The sequence below is a fragment of the Diabrotica virgifera genome, chromosome 5, assembly GCF_917563875.1.
Source record: "Diabrotica virgifera virgifera chromosome 5, PGI_DIABVI_V3a".
In the NCBI taxonomy this organism is placed as follows: domain Eukaryota; kingdom Metazoa; phylum Arthropoda; class Insecta; order Coleoptera; family Chrysomelidae; genus Diabrotica; species Diabrotica virgifera.
In genome coordinates, this window is record NC_065447.1 from 37968494 (window position 1) to 37986428 (window position 17935).

Sequence of the window (17935 nt, forward strand, 5' to 3'; positions counted from 1 at the left end):
AACAAAAATAAAGCTTTTTTAAACACTTTAAAAAAGTTATAATGTCTTTTCCCCAAAAATTGCTTAATTTTTTGGATATTTCACTTCGAAATATTCTATTTAAAATTTGGTGAATGTGAATCTATTTTTCATTGGCTATAACTCTGGTTCTGCGAGGCCCAGAGACCTAACGCGCACACCATGTTTTTTAGTTTTTTACGTGCTATATTTTTGCTAAGAACGTTTTTTTCGGTATCGTACTTAATTTTTGAATTATTTGCGAAAAACCGTCTAAAAATGTAGTTATTTTGTTGAAAATTGAACATACTCACTCGCAAATATCTCGACAAGTGTTGACTTGGCGAAAAAGCTCTATAGAACAAAAGTTACTTAAAATTAGTCAGTTTATCCATTTCCGGACTTATTTTGGACATATACTTTTTCACCTCCAACAGGGGGTGAAAGTCACCCCTAGGGGAAAAGCACACATCGGCACAATATCACTTTTTTTCTTTGACGTGTAAGCTATGCGTATGCCAAATTTCATGTCAATCCAAGCGGTTTTTTAAAATTTAGAGCAAAAACCGTGAAAGAATGGACTATTAGGGTATTAAATTTAAATAACTGGTTAAATACTGTCAACTTGACAAATAACAGCCTAAGTAAAACTATGGTTACCACAATTACATTACGACTATTGCTGTTAAATGAACTTATTATATATACTAAGGATTTCCACAGTTTTAACTGTATCCCTTCACTCAACCGTTCTCACCAGCTCTTTCTGTCTTGCCACTCCCCTTCCTGTAGATTTCTTCTCTCCATTGCTTCGTCTACTTCCTCTGTGAGAAACTTCGGGGTTTGCCTCTCTTTCTTTTTCCTATCGGGCGCCACTCTGTTATTCGGTTTATCCACCGATTTTGGTCTGTTCTTCTGACATGTCCGTACCAGGTTAATCTCTTCTGTTCGATGTAGTCTATTATGTCTGAGTTCACTCCTATCCATCCCTTAATTTCTATGTTATTTATTCTATCTCTCCTTGTTACTCTGCAGCTTCTCCTTAGGAATTCCATCTCCGTCGCTCTTATTTTATTTTTGGTTTTCTTATTTATGGTCCAATTTTCACACCCATAAATGAGGATACCTCTTGGCATGGTATTATATATCATTCTTTTTGTTTTTATGCTGATGTTCTTATTCCACAGTATCGGGTTCAATTTTCGTATGCAGTCTCTTTTTTGTCCTACTCTATTTTTTATATCTTCCTCAGTTGTTCCTTTGTTTGATATTATACAACCTAAATACTTGTATTTATCTGTTTCTCTGATTTGTTTACCTTCGTCTATTTCCAGTTGTTTTATTTCTGTATTATCCGTTGTTAGGTATTCAGTTTTATTTAGGTTTATTTCCATCCCATTCTTTGTATATCTAGTTCTGTCACACTATATTTGCGTTCATGTGTTTTTGTCACCCGGGAGATAAAATATATTGGCACTTCTTGTTCGTTTTGTATTTGCGATAATAATACTCCTGCAAACTTTTGGATGGACGAAGTATACCCTATTCCACGAACATACGCCTGTCTTGGATTATCGCGACAACGCATATTTTACTATGCAAATTATGAAGAACGAAAGTAAATTGCAAAATACATTGTTGTTTATTGGAACAATTATATTATAGCCATTTATTTTCGCACTTCTTATGTTGCACACTAAAATATTCGTTGTCGCAATAATCCAAGACAGGCGTATATTCGTGGAATAGCCCATATAAATGATAGATTATACATGGGATGATATATTTTCGTTCCTTTTGAAAATTCTTCTTTTAGAATTTGAAAAGCCTTCTCCTGTTCCTCTTTCCAATTCCATTTTATCCCTTTCTTTAGTAATTTTATTAAAGTATATCCTTTTGACTTAAATAGTTGATCGTACCGAGAAAACTCCTCAAAATTTTCAGATTTGTTGTTCTTGGATATTCATCAATGAGCTTGACTCTGTCTTCGGCTAAACTAACTCCTTTCGTGTCCAATTTAAAACCCAAATATATCACTTCCTTTGGGAAAATTGACATCTTTCGATGTTCAATTTCAATCCGGATGTCTCCAATTCTTCCAGAATTACTTTTATATGTTCTAAATGACTCTGTTTATCTTGTGGAAAAATCAGTAAATCATCTATGTAGTGGACTATGAAATCTTCATGGCGGTTTAGGATGGTGTGTAGCGCTCTTACCAATGCTGAACGCGCACTTTGCAATCCAAAAGGTACTATCTTAAACCGGTACACAATACCATCGATGGAAAATGCTGTGTAATTTCTACATTTTTCAGCTAAAAGTACCAACCAAAAACTATGCTTTAAATCAATTTTAGAAAATATGTGTGAACCCGTAATTCTTCCAAAAATGGCCTCGATGTTTAAAGGTGATTCATATTGTGATACAGTGTGTTGGTTGATATTTCGGGCATCCAAGCATAGCCTCAATTATCCACTGCTTTTCTTTACTATCACGATTGGATTGATATAAGGTGAGTCACATCTCTCGATGATTTGATCTTCCAACATTTTGTTTATCTCTTCTTTCACCTGTTGTCGATACTTATATGGAATCGGATATGTTTTCGATCGAAAGTTTTCCAAGTTTTTCACCTCGATTGAATGTTCATACTTTTTTGCCACTCTATTTTCTTCATTTACTAATTTTTCAGTCCCATAAAATCAACCGCATCTCCTTTTCTTTTCCTTCTCCGCAGATAATTTCTCTTTCTTTTTCCTAAAGTTCTTTACACATGTTTATCGGATATTCTGTATTCTCGTTGTCACCTCCCTCTTCTTCAAACACCACTGTTTCAAATGTATTATTTTCATCTATTAATCTCACTTCTTCTTTTTCTGAGAGTTTCATCTTTTTCATTTTTGAAATCAATTACTACATGTTTTTCTGTTAATTCGTCAACACCGACGATCATGTCATGCGACATATTTGGCATTATTACACATTGTAGTGCATAAAATCTCTTACTCAATCGTACCTTTATTCGTATGCCTTCATTTATCGTTGCCATTGACCGTTTATTTGCACCTACTAAGTTCACCCTAGGTATTTTGTAAATTAATAAATTCCTTCGGGTGACAAAAAATTTCTGTTTGGTATTTTGTTTCTAGTGAGCGCCTTCGTGAAAAGACGCCGGTTGCTCCTCATTGTTTATATTTTCGTCGTAGTGTCTCTCTTCGTCATATTCTTCTGTATGTGTATTATTTATCCCTCTTCTATTTTCTCTTGGCCTGTCGGATCTGTTTCGGTTTTCTCGATATCCCTGTTCATTTTGCCTACCATTATTTCTGTTTTCTTGATTTGTGTGTGTGGTGTTTCTATTCTGGTTTTCTCGATTTCTGTCCTCATTCCTTAGCCTATTTCTTTGTTCATAATTTCCCCTTCCGTTGTCTCTATTTTCGTTTTCCCTCCTGGGATTAAAATATCGTCTTGTATAGTCCCTCCTATAATTTTGTCTTCTATCTCTGTAATCCTGTGTTTCTTGGTGTCTGTAATCTTCTTGCGATCTTCTTGACTTTCTTTCTCTTAGACGCGAATCTCTTATTTGTAGGAATTGGCACAAACTATATATGTCTTTGTAATTTTGCAACGTGATATGGTCTTCTAGCGTTTCTTCGAAATGTCTTGCAAACAGTTCGACTAATTGTTCTAACGAATAATTATACTGTAAATGTATAGCATTATTGTATACTTGTAATGCGTATGTTTTTTCTGAGATACCCATCCTATCATTGTATTTCCCATTTTGTAATTCCTTGATGATTTCCAATTGTTGGGCTATTCCCCAGAAATAATTTGAAATTTTTTGTTTAAACTGTTTCTGATGCCTTCTGTTAAGATGGTTTCTGATCGTTTCTTTAGCTGCGTCAAAATTTCCGATGTGTTGTACTTTTTTTAGGCTATTTATGAAGGGCACTGGGTGCAATCATCTTACATCCCCGCCAGTCCGTATTTTCACGTCATATGTACTATGTATAACCATTTCTCTTCTGTCTCCGAAATTTTGTTGAGTCTTGTTTTCGGTGACTTGTTTTTCTATTTCTTTGATTCTTTTTTCCACTTCTTCTATGTCTACTTGAATAGCGTTTTCCAACTTGTTTTCCAAATTTTCTAGTTCCTTTTTCTGGCAATTTGTTAAATCCTTCATTTTATTTTGAATTTTCATTTCTTGTTCTTTCATGTGATCTTTCATCCTCATTTCTTGTCCTTTCATATGATCTTTAATTCTCATTTCTTGTTGTTCTATCTCGTCTTTCATTGTTGTCAAACATCCTTTTATTTCCTTTTCATATTTTCCTATGCGTTCCTCTATTTTCTTGTTGTTTTCTTCTATTGCTTGTTTTGTTTCCTTCTGATTTTCTTGCATTTTTGTTGTGTTTCTTCCATGAATCTTTTTGTTTCATCCATTTTTTCCGATGTTTCTTTCATGGCTTGTTTTGATTCTTCCTGATTTTTATCGCTTTTTTCTGATTGTATTTGCATAAGTTGTAATATTTTTTCTAATTCTCATATTTCCTTTTTTCCTGTTGCCATGATTGTTGTATCTAAAATGTCTTCTTGTTCTAAATGTCCTTCTTTGTCTGAATATTCTTCTTTTTCCAATTGTCCTCCTTGTTTTTTTTTTCTTTGCTTTCTTTTCTTGTCCCATACATTTCTTTTCAAGAAATACTATCCCCGCCAAATAGGAAACTTTAAAACACCCTATCTGTTGCAGACACGAACATTATCCCTTACCCAATGTAATAATTGTCAAATATTCCAAAAAATCATCAAATGAAAATATGAAATAAATAAAATAAATTATTAGAAACTGTACCTCAAGGAGATTTATATGTCGTAATTCAAATATATAAATTTTGACCACTCAATAAATACATTTTCAATCTCCTGCTTTCCTCTGTCTTCCCTTTCAAAGTTGCAACAAGAAATACTCTCTAATGCACCATCAGTTGGGACGCCATGTTGTTATGCTCTACGTTATAACTTATATTAGATTGATTGGCCAATTCTTAATTTAATTAATCAATCAACTAATTTAATTGCTGCCTATGTAAACCAAACCAACTTCAAATTAAATTTTCTAATAAACTTTATTCTCAGGGCTAATTTTGTATTCGATGCAATACCTTTAACTCCTGGCTTCCAGTATCTCTAGTGGCTTACCCCTGGCAGGATAAGACAGGGCAATTAAACACATTCAATATCATATAAATGTAATCTATTACTAATTTATTCAATATGCCGTGTAAATAAGATTTAAACAAAAATGCTAATATAAAATCTAAATGTGTTGCAACAATTTCTTACTTAATAAATCAAGTTTTAACTCTGATGTCTCCTTGTTTTAACAGAAAAAAATTATTTAAAAAAAATTCATATACTTATTCATACTAAATTTAATAACATTTAATTTTTCCTTTTGAATTGATTACTTAAATCAAAAATGAATAACCATTTTCAATTTCGTTGCAAAACGAAAATACAGCCGAACCATATTCTAGTCCAATCAGAGAGTGCAGCAAGCACCTCTACCCGTTTCGAAACTTATTAGTCTCTCATCAGGAGGCACATATCCTGCTCTCTCTGATCCAACCAAAACAAACCCCAGCATGCAGTCCCGGATTGCAACGAACGAAATGGCATAGATGCCCTAGCGGCAACTGCTAGCAAAAAGATTAAGTTCACTCTAATGGCATATAAAACAACATAATGCTATTCTACATCCCACCAGAATGAAAACAATGGGAACCTTCTCTGGTTACACCTCCGGGGCTTCTACAATTTGCAAGCCATACGGATGCTGAGACTAAGGAAGATGAGGGAGATGATGCTCGTTGGAACTTTACCGCGCTGAGCAGATGTGACGTGAATTGTAAATTTTAGGATTCCCTCATCTTCCTTAGTCTCAACATCCGTATGGCTTGCAAATTGTAGAAGCCTCGGAGGTGTAACCAGAGAAGGTTCCCATTTTTTTCATTCTGGTGGGATGTAAAATAGCACTATGTTGTTTTATATGCCATTAGATTGAATACTTAGTCTTTCTGATTACTTAAAGTTGGAATGACTCACTGAGTAATAGAACTATCCATACAAAAAATTTGCATATATGGTGTGGATAAAAACAAACTCTCTCAGTTTCAACAAATGATTTGACTAAACTTTTTGTTCCTTCACTCCTTCTTCTCCCAGATTGCGTCGTCCTTGATTCTTCCTCACGTACTCTTTGGATGTTGCGACAAAGTTTCTCTCGTCCAAACTGCTTCAAAAACAAACAAAACCAGGACTCGCTCGAATTCTCCTCAGTTTCTCCTTGCTCGATATCTTGTGCAAATAGATACTAATCAGCTACTCGTTCTAGACAGAACAAAGAATATCCCTCGGACACAGGAAAATTTTACTTCTCAACCGGTCAACAATTTCATTTCAACTTGATTCTGCTCGCAAAGGCCGATTTCACCACTTTACACTGACCTCTCACTTTTCAAAAACTGGAATGCTCTCTCCCGATAATAATCACACAGTGACTATCTTTTCTCTCTCAAATTCAGACTCCACATTCTCATCCCTTCCATCGATCTTTCTCTACCCAAAACATTCATACTTTCCTTTCCTAAGAAACCAACTTAGTTTGTATCAAACTTTCCATTTTGTTAAAAGTCTAAGAGACATCAAATTACTATCGTTTCGATTGAAATTGTATCGTTTTTACACTTCACTATCGTAGAACTTAACAAAAGGCCTTACATTTTAAACTCAATAAAATTTGTTTACCTTTTAAATCTTCTACGAATTATTTACAAAAATCCTATTGACGCACTTTCCAATATTTTCGAAACCATTGTCTGTAAATCCTTTAAAAAAAACCCATTAACGAAAACCACATTAACGGTTTCACCTTCCCCGAAAAAGCACTGTTTATTAACTAAATTCGACTCCATACAATTTTTAGTCATATTCAGGGTGAATAAAATCTATGATCTCGTGGTCTATGATATAAATTTATTTTCTGAATTTTTCCAAAAAACAATTCTACAACAATATATTTCTAATTTTTCTTTTATGGTCTTTCCATAGTCTGCCTGTAGATGATATTATGCTGATTCCTCGATAGTTTTCGCAGTTTTTTCTATTGCCTTTCTTATATATTGATGTCATATATGCCTGAGTCCATTCTGCCGGTAAGTCTTCTCCATTCAGTGTTCTCTCAAACATTTTGTGTATCATGCGGAATAGCTTTTCTGATCCGTTCTTTATCAATTCATTTGGTATTCCGCCGGGGCCTTCTGCTTTTTTGTTCTTTAGTGTTTTGATCGTTCTTTTCACCTCAGCTAGGTTTAATTCGATTTCGTCATGTGTATAGATTTCTATTCCGTCTCTGTCTACTTCTTTGAATTGGGGGCGACTTTCGGTTAGCAATTTTTTATAGTATTCTTGCCACTCGTTTTCTTTGATCTGACCGATCTTGACCTTCTCTGTCTTATTTCTTTGGAGTGTCCTTTTCGTCAAATCGAACAAATCTTAGCAAATTTTTGAATCGTTTTAACCCCATGGTAGCTTTAAATATAGTAGGTCCATAAAACTTACTCCAAAGTGTATCTACATTATGGATTTTGGCACTCATGTGCCCTGCAATTAGTAGTAGTCCAATAAAGGCATATAGCTCTGTAGAGTCGCAATATTTCCAGTTCTCTATTCCCAGGGCTTTTTCGGCATCTTGATTTGTACACTTCTCTATTTCGTTCACAATGTTTTCGTCCACAAACAAACCAAAGGAATCAACAGGATCATCTTCACTTTGACCAGGAGCTAACATTACTTTGTGCACTTTGCTTTTTATTATGTCGTATGATCGCATACATCCTGTCGGTTGTGGTTGACTTTTCCAGTTAATTCCATCCTTAGTTTCAAAAATTAGACACTCTGAAATCTGGGAACTTGTAGCTACACATTCTTCTTCATTATCACTCAATACTACTTGCTGATCGTCCTCTTCATTTGCTTCCGAAAGATGATCTTCAATTTCAGAGTCACTTTCAATGCCACCTACTTCAGGAGATTCTTCATCATCGGAATCCCATAGATTATTAGCAATATTTTGCAGTTCTGCAGCTGATAATGGTTTTCGGGACATTTTATTCACACTATCTACTTTCACTGTAATTCACTAATATAATTTTAGGAGCTTAGTTGTCGACACTAACATCGATATAAAACGACTGATAGCAGATGCATTATTTATTTTAAAATGTGTATAGGTACCTACCTAACAATATTATTGCATTTCAACAATGATTATTAGTTTTTTTTTCTTTCCTTATTGGCTTTGGATTACTTGATCCGTTCAGCCACGATAGATACTAACTTACTGTTGGCTACAACATTCCAAATATAATAAGATTACGTACATATGCTCACATATAATATTTATTCACGTACATACATACAAAGCTAGATACTGAAATCAATTAATTATTTATATGGGAAATAAGCCACAATTAAAATGAAAAAAATAATTTTATTAACGTTTCGACTATGAATTTATGTAATTTATGTAATCGAATGAACTATCTTTCAGTAAGTCGTCCCAGGAACGCAACTCATAAATATTGGCAATATCATTTTAAAGTCTTCTACTTTAAAATGTATAATATATGTCTGAATTGCCAATATAGATGAGTGAGATTAAATAAATTATTAGAAGAATTTTTTTGCTTAGCAACAACACTTTAGTTTATTTTAGTAATATTTTGTATTTTGACAACGGCACCCGATTTGGGCGTCGAAACGTTAATAAAATTATTTTTTTCATTTTAATTGTGGCTTATTTCCCATATAAATAATTAATCATAAAAATGCCACAAGGAAATAGCTTCAGAACAACACTGAAATCAATAAAAAGCAAAAAAACCAAAAAGGGGGGTGGAAACATTAAATTGACCGGCAGGTATACCCTTAACTCATTATTAGTTTTCAAAATTCATTTAGAATAGATATAACACCTATTATAAGCATATCTTTGATGTTCACATTAAAGAGACGTTTACATTGTTTGTTACACGTTTATACTTTATTATTGGATTTCCGGAATCATAAAAGTCGTTTAGATGATCCACAAAAACTTTACCTGACTGCCAGATTAACTTCAATAATAAAGATTTAGGCTTTAGGTATAAATACAAATAGGGTCCGACGGGCCCGTGTTGCCCCTTTACGTGACAAAATTTTTTCGACGCAATAATTTCAAAAATGGTAATGAATAATTTGAATAGCTCATAACTATGTTGAAGGAAACATATTTCTAAACAAATTCAGTGATGCATAAAATTCAATAAAAAAATTGTTGTCAGTTTATGATAAAAGAATTGGCGTCTTGGGCCCGTTGGAACCACCTTGCCCGGATAAGGGTTAAAAATAGTTTCATTTTATTATGTGATTGTAGAAAAAATGTTGCATGTACTACAAGTGCAAAGTGACATTATTGCTTTCGAGTGACTCTTACTCTCAAGCAATAATGTATCACTTTTCGCTCTTAATACATAAATAACCATTATTTAAATTCTGGCGTAACGTTACAAAACGGGTAATTTCATTATGCAAGTTCTCTTTGGTTTCATCAACATATTTTTTATATTTCTCGCACAAAGTATTAATTGACGTCTTGACTTCTTCTTTATCTAGCGTAAAAGAACATCTAAAATCTGATGTTACATCCTTGTAGCATTCAATTCTCTTTAAAAGATTTTGAGTAATATTGTCGCATATAACATTAAATAACTCAATTCTGAATCTCTCCTACACCTTTAAAATGATCTGACTTTCACCTGCTTCTTCTAAATACCCATTTATTTTCGTTATTCTTTGAAGCTCAGTTGTATAGTAGATGTTTGAGATATCCTCGCCCTCGCAAAAGAAAGTTTTCGCTTCTTCTTCAATTTCGCAAAACTTATTTCTTACGTCTCCAACAAAGCTAAAAAAAATGCCATTAATTCTAGTCCATTTGACACGTTGTACGTTTAAGCCCATAGTTTCTAACGTTTTGCTTGTTGATTTACTCGTTCCAAAATTCTTGCCCAAATCAGTGTCAATAGAGCTGTCTAAAAGATATCCATTTTATTGTACAGTGCCTTGGCTTCATTTTTAACTGCTGATTTTTTATCTCTATTATTGCTTAACTGGAGAAAACATATTTGATGGATCCATAGTTTTCAAATAATGCATTTCCAGCGTCAAATCGGGCGGACCATCTAGTTTCAATTAATCTTTTTACACAACATTTGCCGCTTTCTTTCAATAAATTACACCTTTAAGGAGAAGCCGAAAAAAATTTGTAGATACTCTGAAGATTTCTGAAATAACTAGTTGTTTCCAAGCTGGGTTGGATTTACATGCAAAATTTACTGCAATTCGAGACATCTTTCTGACAACTTTCTGTAGCTTTTGGAAAAGGGCCCCGCCACAAACATTGACACGGGGCCCCTGTGGGGCTAGGCTACGCTACTGTGTATAGGCGTGAAAAGATGTAACAATCGAACATAGGCGTTTGCAGTGTATTGGCGTATCTGCGTATGAGATTATTTTCGGAAAATATGTAGATTATTTGGCGACTACATTTTTTTATAATTAAAAGGAACGGGCCCCAGGACGAAGAAGAATATCCTGGCTTGCTAATCTGAGAGCGTATAAGATTCTATCAATTATCTTACTAAAGAGACTCACTCCGTATTCGGAAGATATTCTAGGCGACTACCAATGCGGCTTTCGAAGTGGAAGGTCAACAATAGATCAAATATTTACCATCCGACAAATATTAGAAAAAAACTGGGAATTCAACCGAGATGTACACCAAATCTTCGTAGATTTCCAGCAAGCATATGATCCGATAAAAAGAAGCAAACTATGGCTAGCAATCCTAGAAATAGGAATACCAAGAAAATTAGTGCAGCTGACTCAAATGTGCGTGGCAAACTCATATGCACAGGTAAAGATAGAAAACAGAACATCGATGCCATTTAGTATAACATCAGGGCTTAGACAAGGAGACCCTTTATCACCATTGCTATTCAATTTGGCTTTAGAATACGCAATAAGTAAAATATCGTCTGAACTAACAGGGGGATTCGCAAATCGAGGATCAAAACTATTGTTGGCCTTTGCCGATGATCTAGATGCAGTCGCTCATTATACAAGAGATGTAAGAGAGGTGTTTTCACAGTTCGAGGAGGAAACAGGTAACCTGGGCCTTCGAATAAATGAAGAGAAGAATCACATAGAAAAAGAGGTCTCAGCAAGAATAGCTGCGGGAAATAGAGCATTATACTCCCTATCATCATTATTAAGATCTAAGCTGCTGTAAATACAATTTAAATTAAGACTGTACATGTCAATTATTCGCCCAGTTGTTACATATGGGAGTGAAACATGGACTCTACATCAGCGAGAAATAAATAAATTGCTGATATTTGAAAGGAAAGTCCTCAGAATGATATTTGGTCCTCAAAGAGATGAATTGACAGGAGAGTGGAGAAGGCGCCGCAATGCTGAATTGGTGACCCTATATGGTACTTAAAACATCGTCAGACATAAATAAGCTAATCGGATAAGATGGGCAGGTCATGTAGTAAGATCAGAGGAAGACAAAGGGCTAAAGACAGTGTTCTTCGAGAGACCAGACGGTAGAAGATCAGTGGGCCGTCCCAGAAAAAGATGGAAGGATGATGTTGAAACCGATCTATCTAGGATTGGGGTACAACAATGGCAAATCGAAGCGCAAGATCATAGACGATGGAGGGCCATAGTGGATGCGGCGAAGTCTCACCCCGAGTTGTAAAGCCAGTCAAGAAGAAGAAGAAGCTAATCTGAGAGCATGGTATAGAAAGACCTTAACACAACTATTCCGTATAGCAACCAACAAAGTCATCATAACCAGAATGATCGCCAACGCTTAGAACGGACAGGCACCCTAAGAAGAAGAACTCCGGTCCAGAAGTCCGGTTCCTGTTACTTTATATTTTTTTTAAGAATCCGCGTTGATTTTGTAAAAAACTATATTCTGATAATTATTTGGACTTTATATAATTACTTTACTATCTCAGTCAACTCCAAGGCCTAAAGAGCAAACATATAGATATAAACCAAAAGAAGTATGCAGATGTGGTATTTTATTGATAAGGGAAATATTTTTTTGCGATTTAACACCTATAGCTGGCAACTATTATATTAATTGGGTTTAACAAAATCATACGTGACTAGAAAAAAGGATTTTAGCACGGATTTTTGTAATAATCGTTTAAAAAATTTGTTTAAAAGGAAGAACAGCAGCATCATCCAGCATTGTGAGCAAGTTTGTCTCGCTAACACAGTCACAATGGTCCGGGCGTTGCATATTCTTGCAACGTTGCTTGCTGTACAACTCAGGTAAGGCAATAGATATATTATATACCTTTAATTTGGATATAAATTAAAAAAAGTAAAACTTTTTAAGTAGCGCATTGATTTTTTCAAATAAAATATTTCACCTAAACCTTTTCTCTCACTTATATCTATCTTCAATTTTCTATCTTCGCCTGCTAATAAAATAATAAAAAAAAACTAATAACAAATTTATTCAAAAATTCTTCTTATATCTAGTTCTTCCATGTTTTCTTTGTGACACTTTGGCAATTTAAACCATTAAAGCTATATCCGTGGAGCCTTTCTCTCATTTGATCGATCAACTTTATTATTATACTTTGTTATATTTTTTATGATATTATGCTTTTTAAGATATGGATTATACTCACCGGAGGGACCGCAGACGTTCGGATACAATTAGCGTCTGTTTGCAAAGACAATGACGTCGACTTTGCAAAGTAACAAGACACTTACTCAACACACACTACACATTACACCTGAGTTAGTGATAAGATATACAATTACGTGGCTAAAGGTTCTAGTTCTAAACCAAGGCCAGCATCAGAGAAAAAAAAGTTATGGATTATCTCAAAACAATACATCCTGAATTGATTTGCCTAGAGCATTACAGTTCTGGCGTTTCCTAGAATAAAACAAACGGGTGAGGTACTTACAAAATATATTGTACGTCTCAAAAGTAACGCATAAAATTCATAGTTTTATTCTTCACGGGATTTGAAAAAAAAAACAGAAAAATAGGTCGATTTTTTTTGTTGCCTATATAGTTTTTTATACGTTCTTAGAAAGTTTTAATGTTGTTGCCTTTTTTAAATCATACATTTTATATTTAATTGATTTATTCGAAGAAATCAATAGTCCTTTCAGAGACAAATTCAATAGTACAGAGTTTATCCTTTTTTCATCATTTTTTATCCTTTTCTAATTGCTTTGTAAAATATTTAATGAAATTTTAAGGATATTATAATTATGTTTTTTTTTTATTTTTTTTCTTATGGTGTCTTGTTCAAGTAATCAATATTGGTGATTACTTCAGCATTTGTTATTCTATTCTCTACGGTTTTTATTAGTTCATTATTTAAACCATTCCATTATCATATAAACAGGTGCCAAAGATATGATGTTCTGCACATTTTGATGGACTGGAGTCACTCCCTTTCTTTCCTTGTATGATCAAGAACCTGTCTATTTATTATAACTCTCCCCAGGGAATTTTCAGTATTTTCCTGAAATACCTCAAATAATTCTTGATCATGGCTGAAATTGTGAGTGCTCATATTACACTCTCTATAGCATAGTTGGAACCTTCTGAGATCGATTAAAGTTTTATCACGATTTATTTCACCTTTATATTTTATACCACTATTCATTTAGATTTTGCCTTTTTCCACTATTTATTTTCGTGCTAAATTATTTTACGGCAAGATTTATTCTATCGCCTTTAAAGCCATATACTTGACTTCTCCATCAGAATTATATCATCTGCATATCTGATGCTTGATATCTTAATTCAAATAATTTCTATACCTTGTATATTTTGAAATTCTTCTGAACTTTATTGTTTGTTGCCAGTCCAGGTTTCTAATTACCCTTTATTGTATCTCATACCCTTTGCAGTAGTTTACAATCCGAAAAACGAGCGCTGGCGAATGACCTTGCGCGAAAATACACAACGATAAATACACAATACGAGAAGGTCACCCGCCAGTTATCGCTTGTCAGATTGTAATTTACCAAATGCTTTCCCGAAATCAAAAAGCGTGTTGTTACACTTGTTTCTGGTCCCTTTTATTGCAAACACCTAACAGTACAGAAGGCTAATAGAAGAAATTCAAATCCGTCGAGGAGTCCGACAGGGATGTATCTTATCGCCACTTTTATTTAATCTGTTTAGTGAAGCCATCTGTCAACAAACACTCACGAAAGAATTTGTTGGTCTGATAATAAATGGTGAGACGATCAACAATATAACGTATGCTGGCGATACGGTTCTCCTATCGGGAACGCTAGTAGAACTACAACATCTCGTTCAAAGTCTCAATATATACTGTAACAGTTACGGCTTCAAAATTAATTTGAAAAAAACTAAATTTATGATAATCGCGAAATCAAAGAACATCAGAAATAATCTTATAATAGATAATACAGTGATTGAGCGTGTGTCTTGTTATTAATATCTAGGTGCTTGGATCACAGACGATACTGATCAAACAGAAATGATTAAATGCAGAATAGAAATTGCTAGATCAGTCTTTAGTAGAATACGCAAACTCTTTTGTAATCGGGATAACAACATTAAGTTTCGAATACGAATGCTGCGGTGTCATGTATTTTCCACCCTGTTATATGGAGTTAAGGCTTGGACACTAAAACAGTCGACCATAAAAACATCGAAGCATTCGAGGCGTGGTGCTATAGGAGCATTCTCAAAATATCATGGATCGACTGCGTCACTAAAACGCAAGTACTCCAAACTTTAGACAAAAGATGCGAAATTGTAAATGAGATAAAAACTAGAAAGATGGAACACTTGGGTCACATTGGGGGGGGGGGGTGAAGAGTACAAGCTTTTAAGAAATATCATGCAGGGCCAAATTAAGGGAAAGGGAAAAATATCGAGGCTTCGCAATCTACGTGAATGGTTCGGGTGTAGTTCGATTGAACTTTATAGGCACGCTGCTAACAAAGTTGCAGTGGCCATGATGAATTCCATTCTCCGCTAGGAGTGGCAGAAAGAAGAACTGTACTTAATAACAACTCAAACGGAATGACAGAACTATCACAAAATTCCATTACTAGTTTACTAGTTAAACTGTTGCTGATGTCGTTGACATTGTTTATACTTAATCAATCTTACGGAACTGTCGACGAGTATTATATTTGATCATGACATGTTTTCAGAAGAATTTGTAATTTAAAAGAGATTCTCTCCTGTCCGATCCACTTTTTAACTGCTGGTTACTATATTCTTATGTGAATTATAACTCAAAGTTGATTGTACAGTTGTTTATATTATAATACAAGATTTCTGTTTATTGTAATCTTCTTGGATTTATTTTCATTTTTTAATATTTGTCCTTTTTTTATTTTTTAGTTATGGAAATCCCCAACCTGGATATCCTGTTGATCCTCATTTCCCACCTGAAGATTGTGAACCGTATCCAGTACACTGTCCTTACCCAATACCTGAACCAGTATGTGAAATTCCGGTAATACCACCACCACACTGCCCTAATCCAATACCTGATTGTGACTATCCGTATCCTGGATATCCTCATGGCCCCATAAATCCTGGTCCATTACCACCACATCTACCACTTCCTCCTCATCTTCCAATTCCTGAACCATGTGTTGGTCTACCAGGTTCCTGGCCAAATGAATGGCCATGTTATTTCCCATGTGGTTGGCCAGATGATTAGCCTTGCGATTTTCCACTTGGTTTGCCCAATAACTGGCCTATTGATTTTCCACACGGATTACCACATGACTGGCCTAATCACTTCCCACATGGTTGGCTACCAGATAATTTACCACATGGATATCCCAATGCTTGGCCCTGTGACTGGCCTGAAAACTGGAGGGATTACTGGCCTGATTGCTGGCCTAATTACTGGAATGATTGTGAACTTCCAATACCATTACCACATGGACATGGATATCCACACGGACCATACCCAGGACCAGGACCATACCCATGCCCAGGTCCCTTATGAACATACCCAAGTCCAGGTCCCTTAACACTATCCAGTTATCCAGTTTAATTCTGCATTCTAAGCTTTGTAAGGTATTAGGAATAATGTTCAGTTAGCATAAGTAGGTATTGTGACTTATATTTTATTGAATATGTACTAAAATATAATGGTTAACAAAAAATAATGGTTGAAACGTTTTTCTTTATGTACCTACATATATTGTTAATTTCAACAGTTGGTATACAAGGTGACAGGATATATCAAATTGGTGAGATTTAACGGGTATACAGAAAACTATAGAAGAGGAGAAAAGGGAGGAAAGGAGTGACATCTAAACAAGTAATTAAGATGTCACTACTTATTTTTTCGTTAAAGCAACAACTGGACCGGCTTACACACAGAGACGTTTAAAAAAAGCAGAAGATGGAGACGAATTTGCAATAACAAATCCTCATTAGTGGAGCCAGCACTGGAAAGAGAAGACGAATGATTGTCCCATCAAATGATCAACAGAGTCCTATAATATCGAGATACAGGGCGATTATTAAAAAATGACGAAACATGTTAATATAGGGTTGTTTTCTTTTTTTATTAAGAAAACTTTTGATGGATATATTATGTAAAATGTTCGGGAGTATCTCAAAGGATTTCGTTTACATTTTTAATTATCTGTCATCTGATATGGCATAGTACATTTTATTTTTTTTTCAGTCATAGCTACCCTGCACATAAAATGTTGGCGTCATGTTAAAGGTAGTTAAAAATAAAACATTCTGTAACGCATTTTAACGTTTTGTTCTGAGGATACTATCCCTTGGCACTTTTTATAGGCAAAAATAAAATAAGTATATCATAAGACAAGAGCATAGTGCTGACAAAAATGCCATCAATGTATCGGAGATATAGCTTTAACAATATGTACATATTATATTCAAAATTAATATACTAAGCAGGGAAGACTGGAAGGAAGATGTACATACAGTTCGTCCATAAAGTAACGCATAAATTAATTATTTCGTAAACCGGCAGCTTTAACGGAAAATCCCGAAACAGGTCAATTTTTATTTTTATATTATAATTTTTTGGCATATATATCATACTCGTGACGTCATCCACCTGGGAGTGATGACGCAATCGATGATTTTTTTAAATGAGAAAAGTGGTCACGTAATAGCTCATGTGAAAGGTAATTAAATTATCTATTCAGCAATATCAACATCAATATAATTATTTATACAGGGTGTCCAAATTTTTTTTTATTAAATTAATTGAGACCAAAAGGTGAATGTATGTAATTGGTTTAATTGTAAAATAAGCATTGATTTTCCCTTAAACGAAATGTTGAAATTTCCAAGAGGCAGGTGGGTGGCATCTTTAACATTGAACTTAAGCGAAAAGCAATATTTATTGGTCAAATAGACAAGCTTTTTCTGTTTTCCGGCAACAATTAAACGTATTTTGAATTAAATAAATTACATACAGTGGAACCACGATAAGTCGGCCCCCGATAACCCGGAAATCCGGCTAACCCGGACCGATTTTCATCAGATAAACATTTTGATTTTCAATATTTTGTAATTTTCAATTTAATTGTGGCTTATTTCCCATCAAAATAGTTAATTATCAGACAAACCTTTCAACAATAAAAATGTATGTAATATAATATTTGAGAGATAATGTGTATGTGGGTAATTTGAACTATACGATATTAAAAATGTCTCAGCACACGCCGCAGAAACAACAGCCGCCTGTCTGTAGTATCTATTCCTTTTTATTTCAAACTGTCAGCATTGTTT

At 34.4% G+C, this 17935-nt stretch overlaps 1 protein-coding gene across 2 annotated transcripts in view; it reads left to right on the plus strand.

Moving 5' to 3' along the window:
* LOC126885003 (small proline-rich protein 2H-like) overlaps window positions 1–16311 on the plus strand; it is a 71684-nt gene extending 55373 nt beyond the window's left edge. Inside the window, exons 1-2 of one of the 2 annotated variants that reach the window (XM_050651391.1) lie at window positions 12375–12453; window positions 15542–16310. In XM_050651391.1, coding sequence (XP_050507348.1) covers window positions 12404–12453; window positions 15542–15866 — 375 coding nt within the window. In that variant the 5' untranslated portion in view covers window positions 12375–12403 and the 3' untranslated portion in view covers window positions 15867–16310. Of the gene's footprint in view, window positions 1–12374; window positions 12454–15541 lie in introns of those variants that run through there. The other variant, XM_050651392.1, reaches the window with a different exon arrangement.
* The last annotated feature ends 1624 nt before the right edge of the window (window positions 16312–17935 follow it).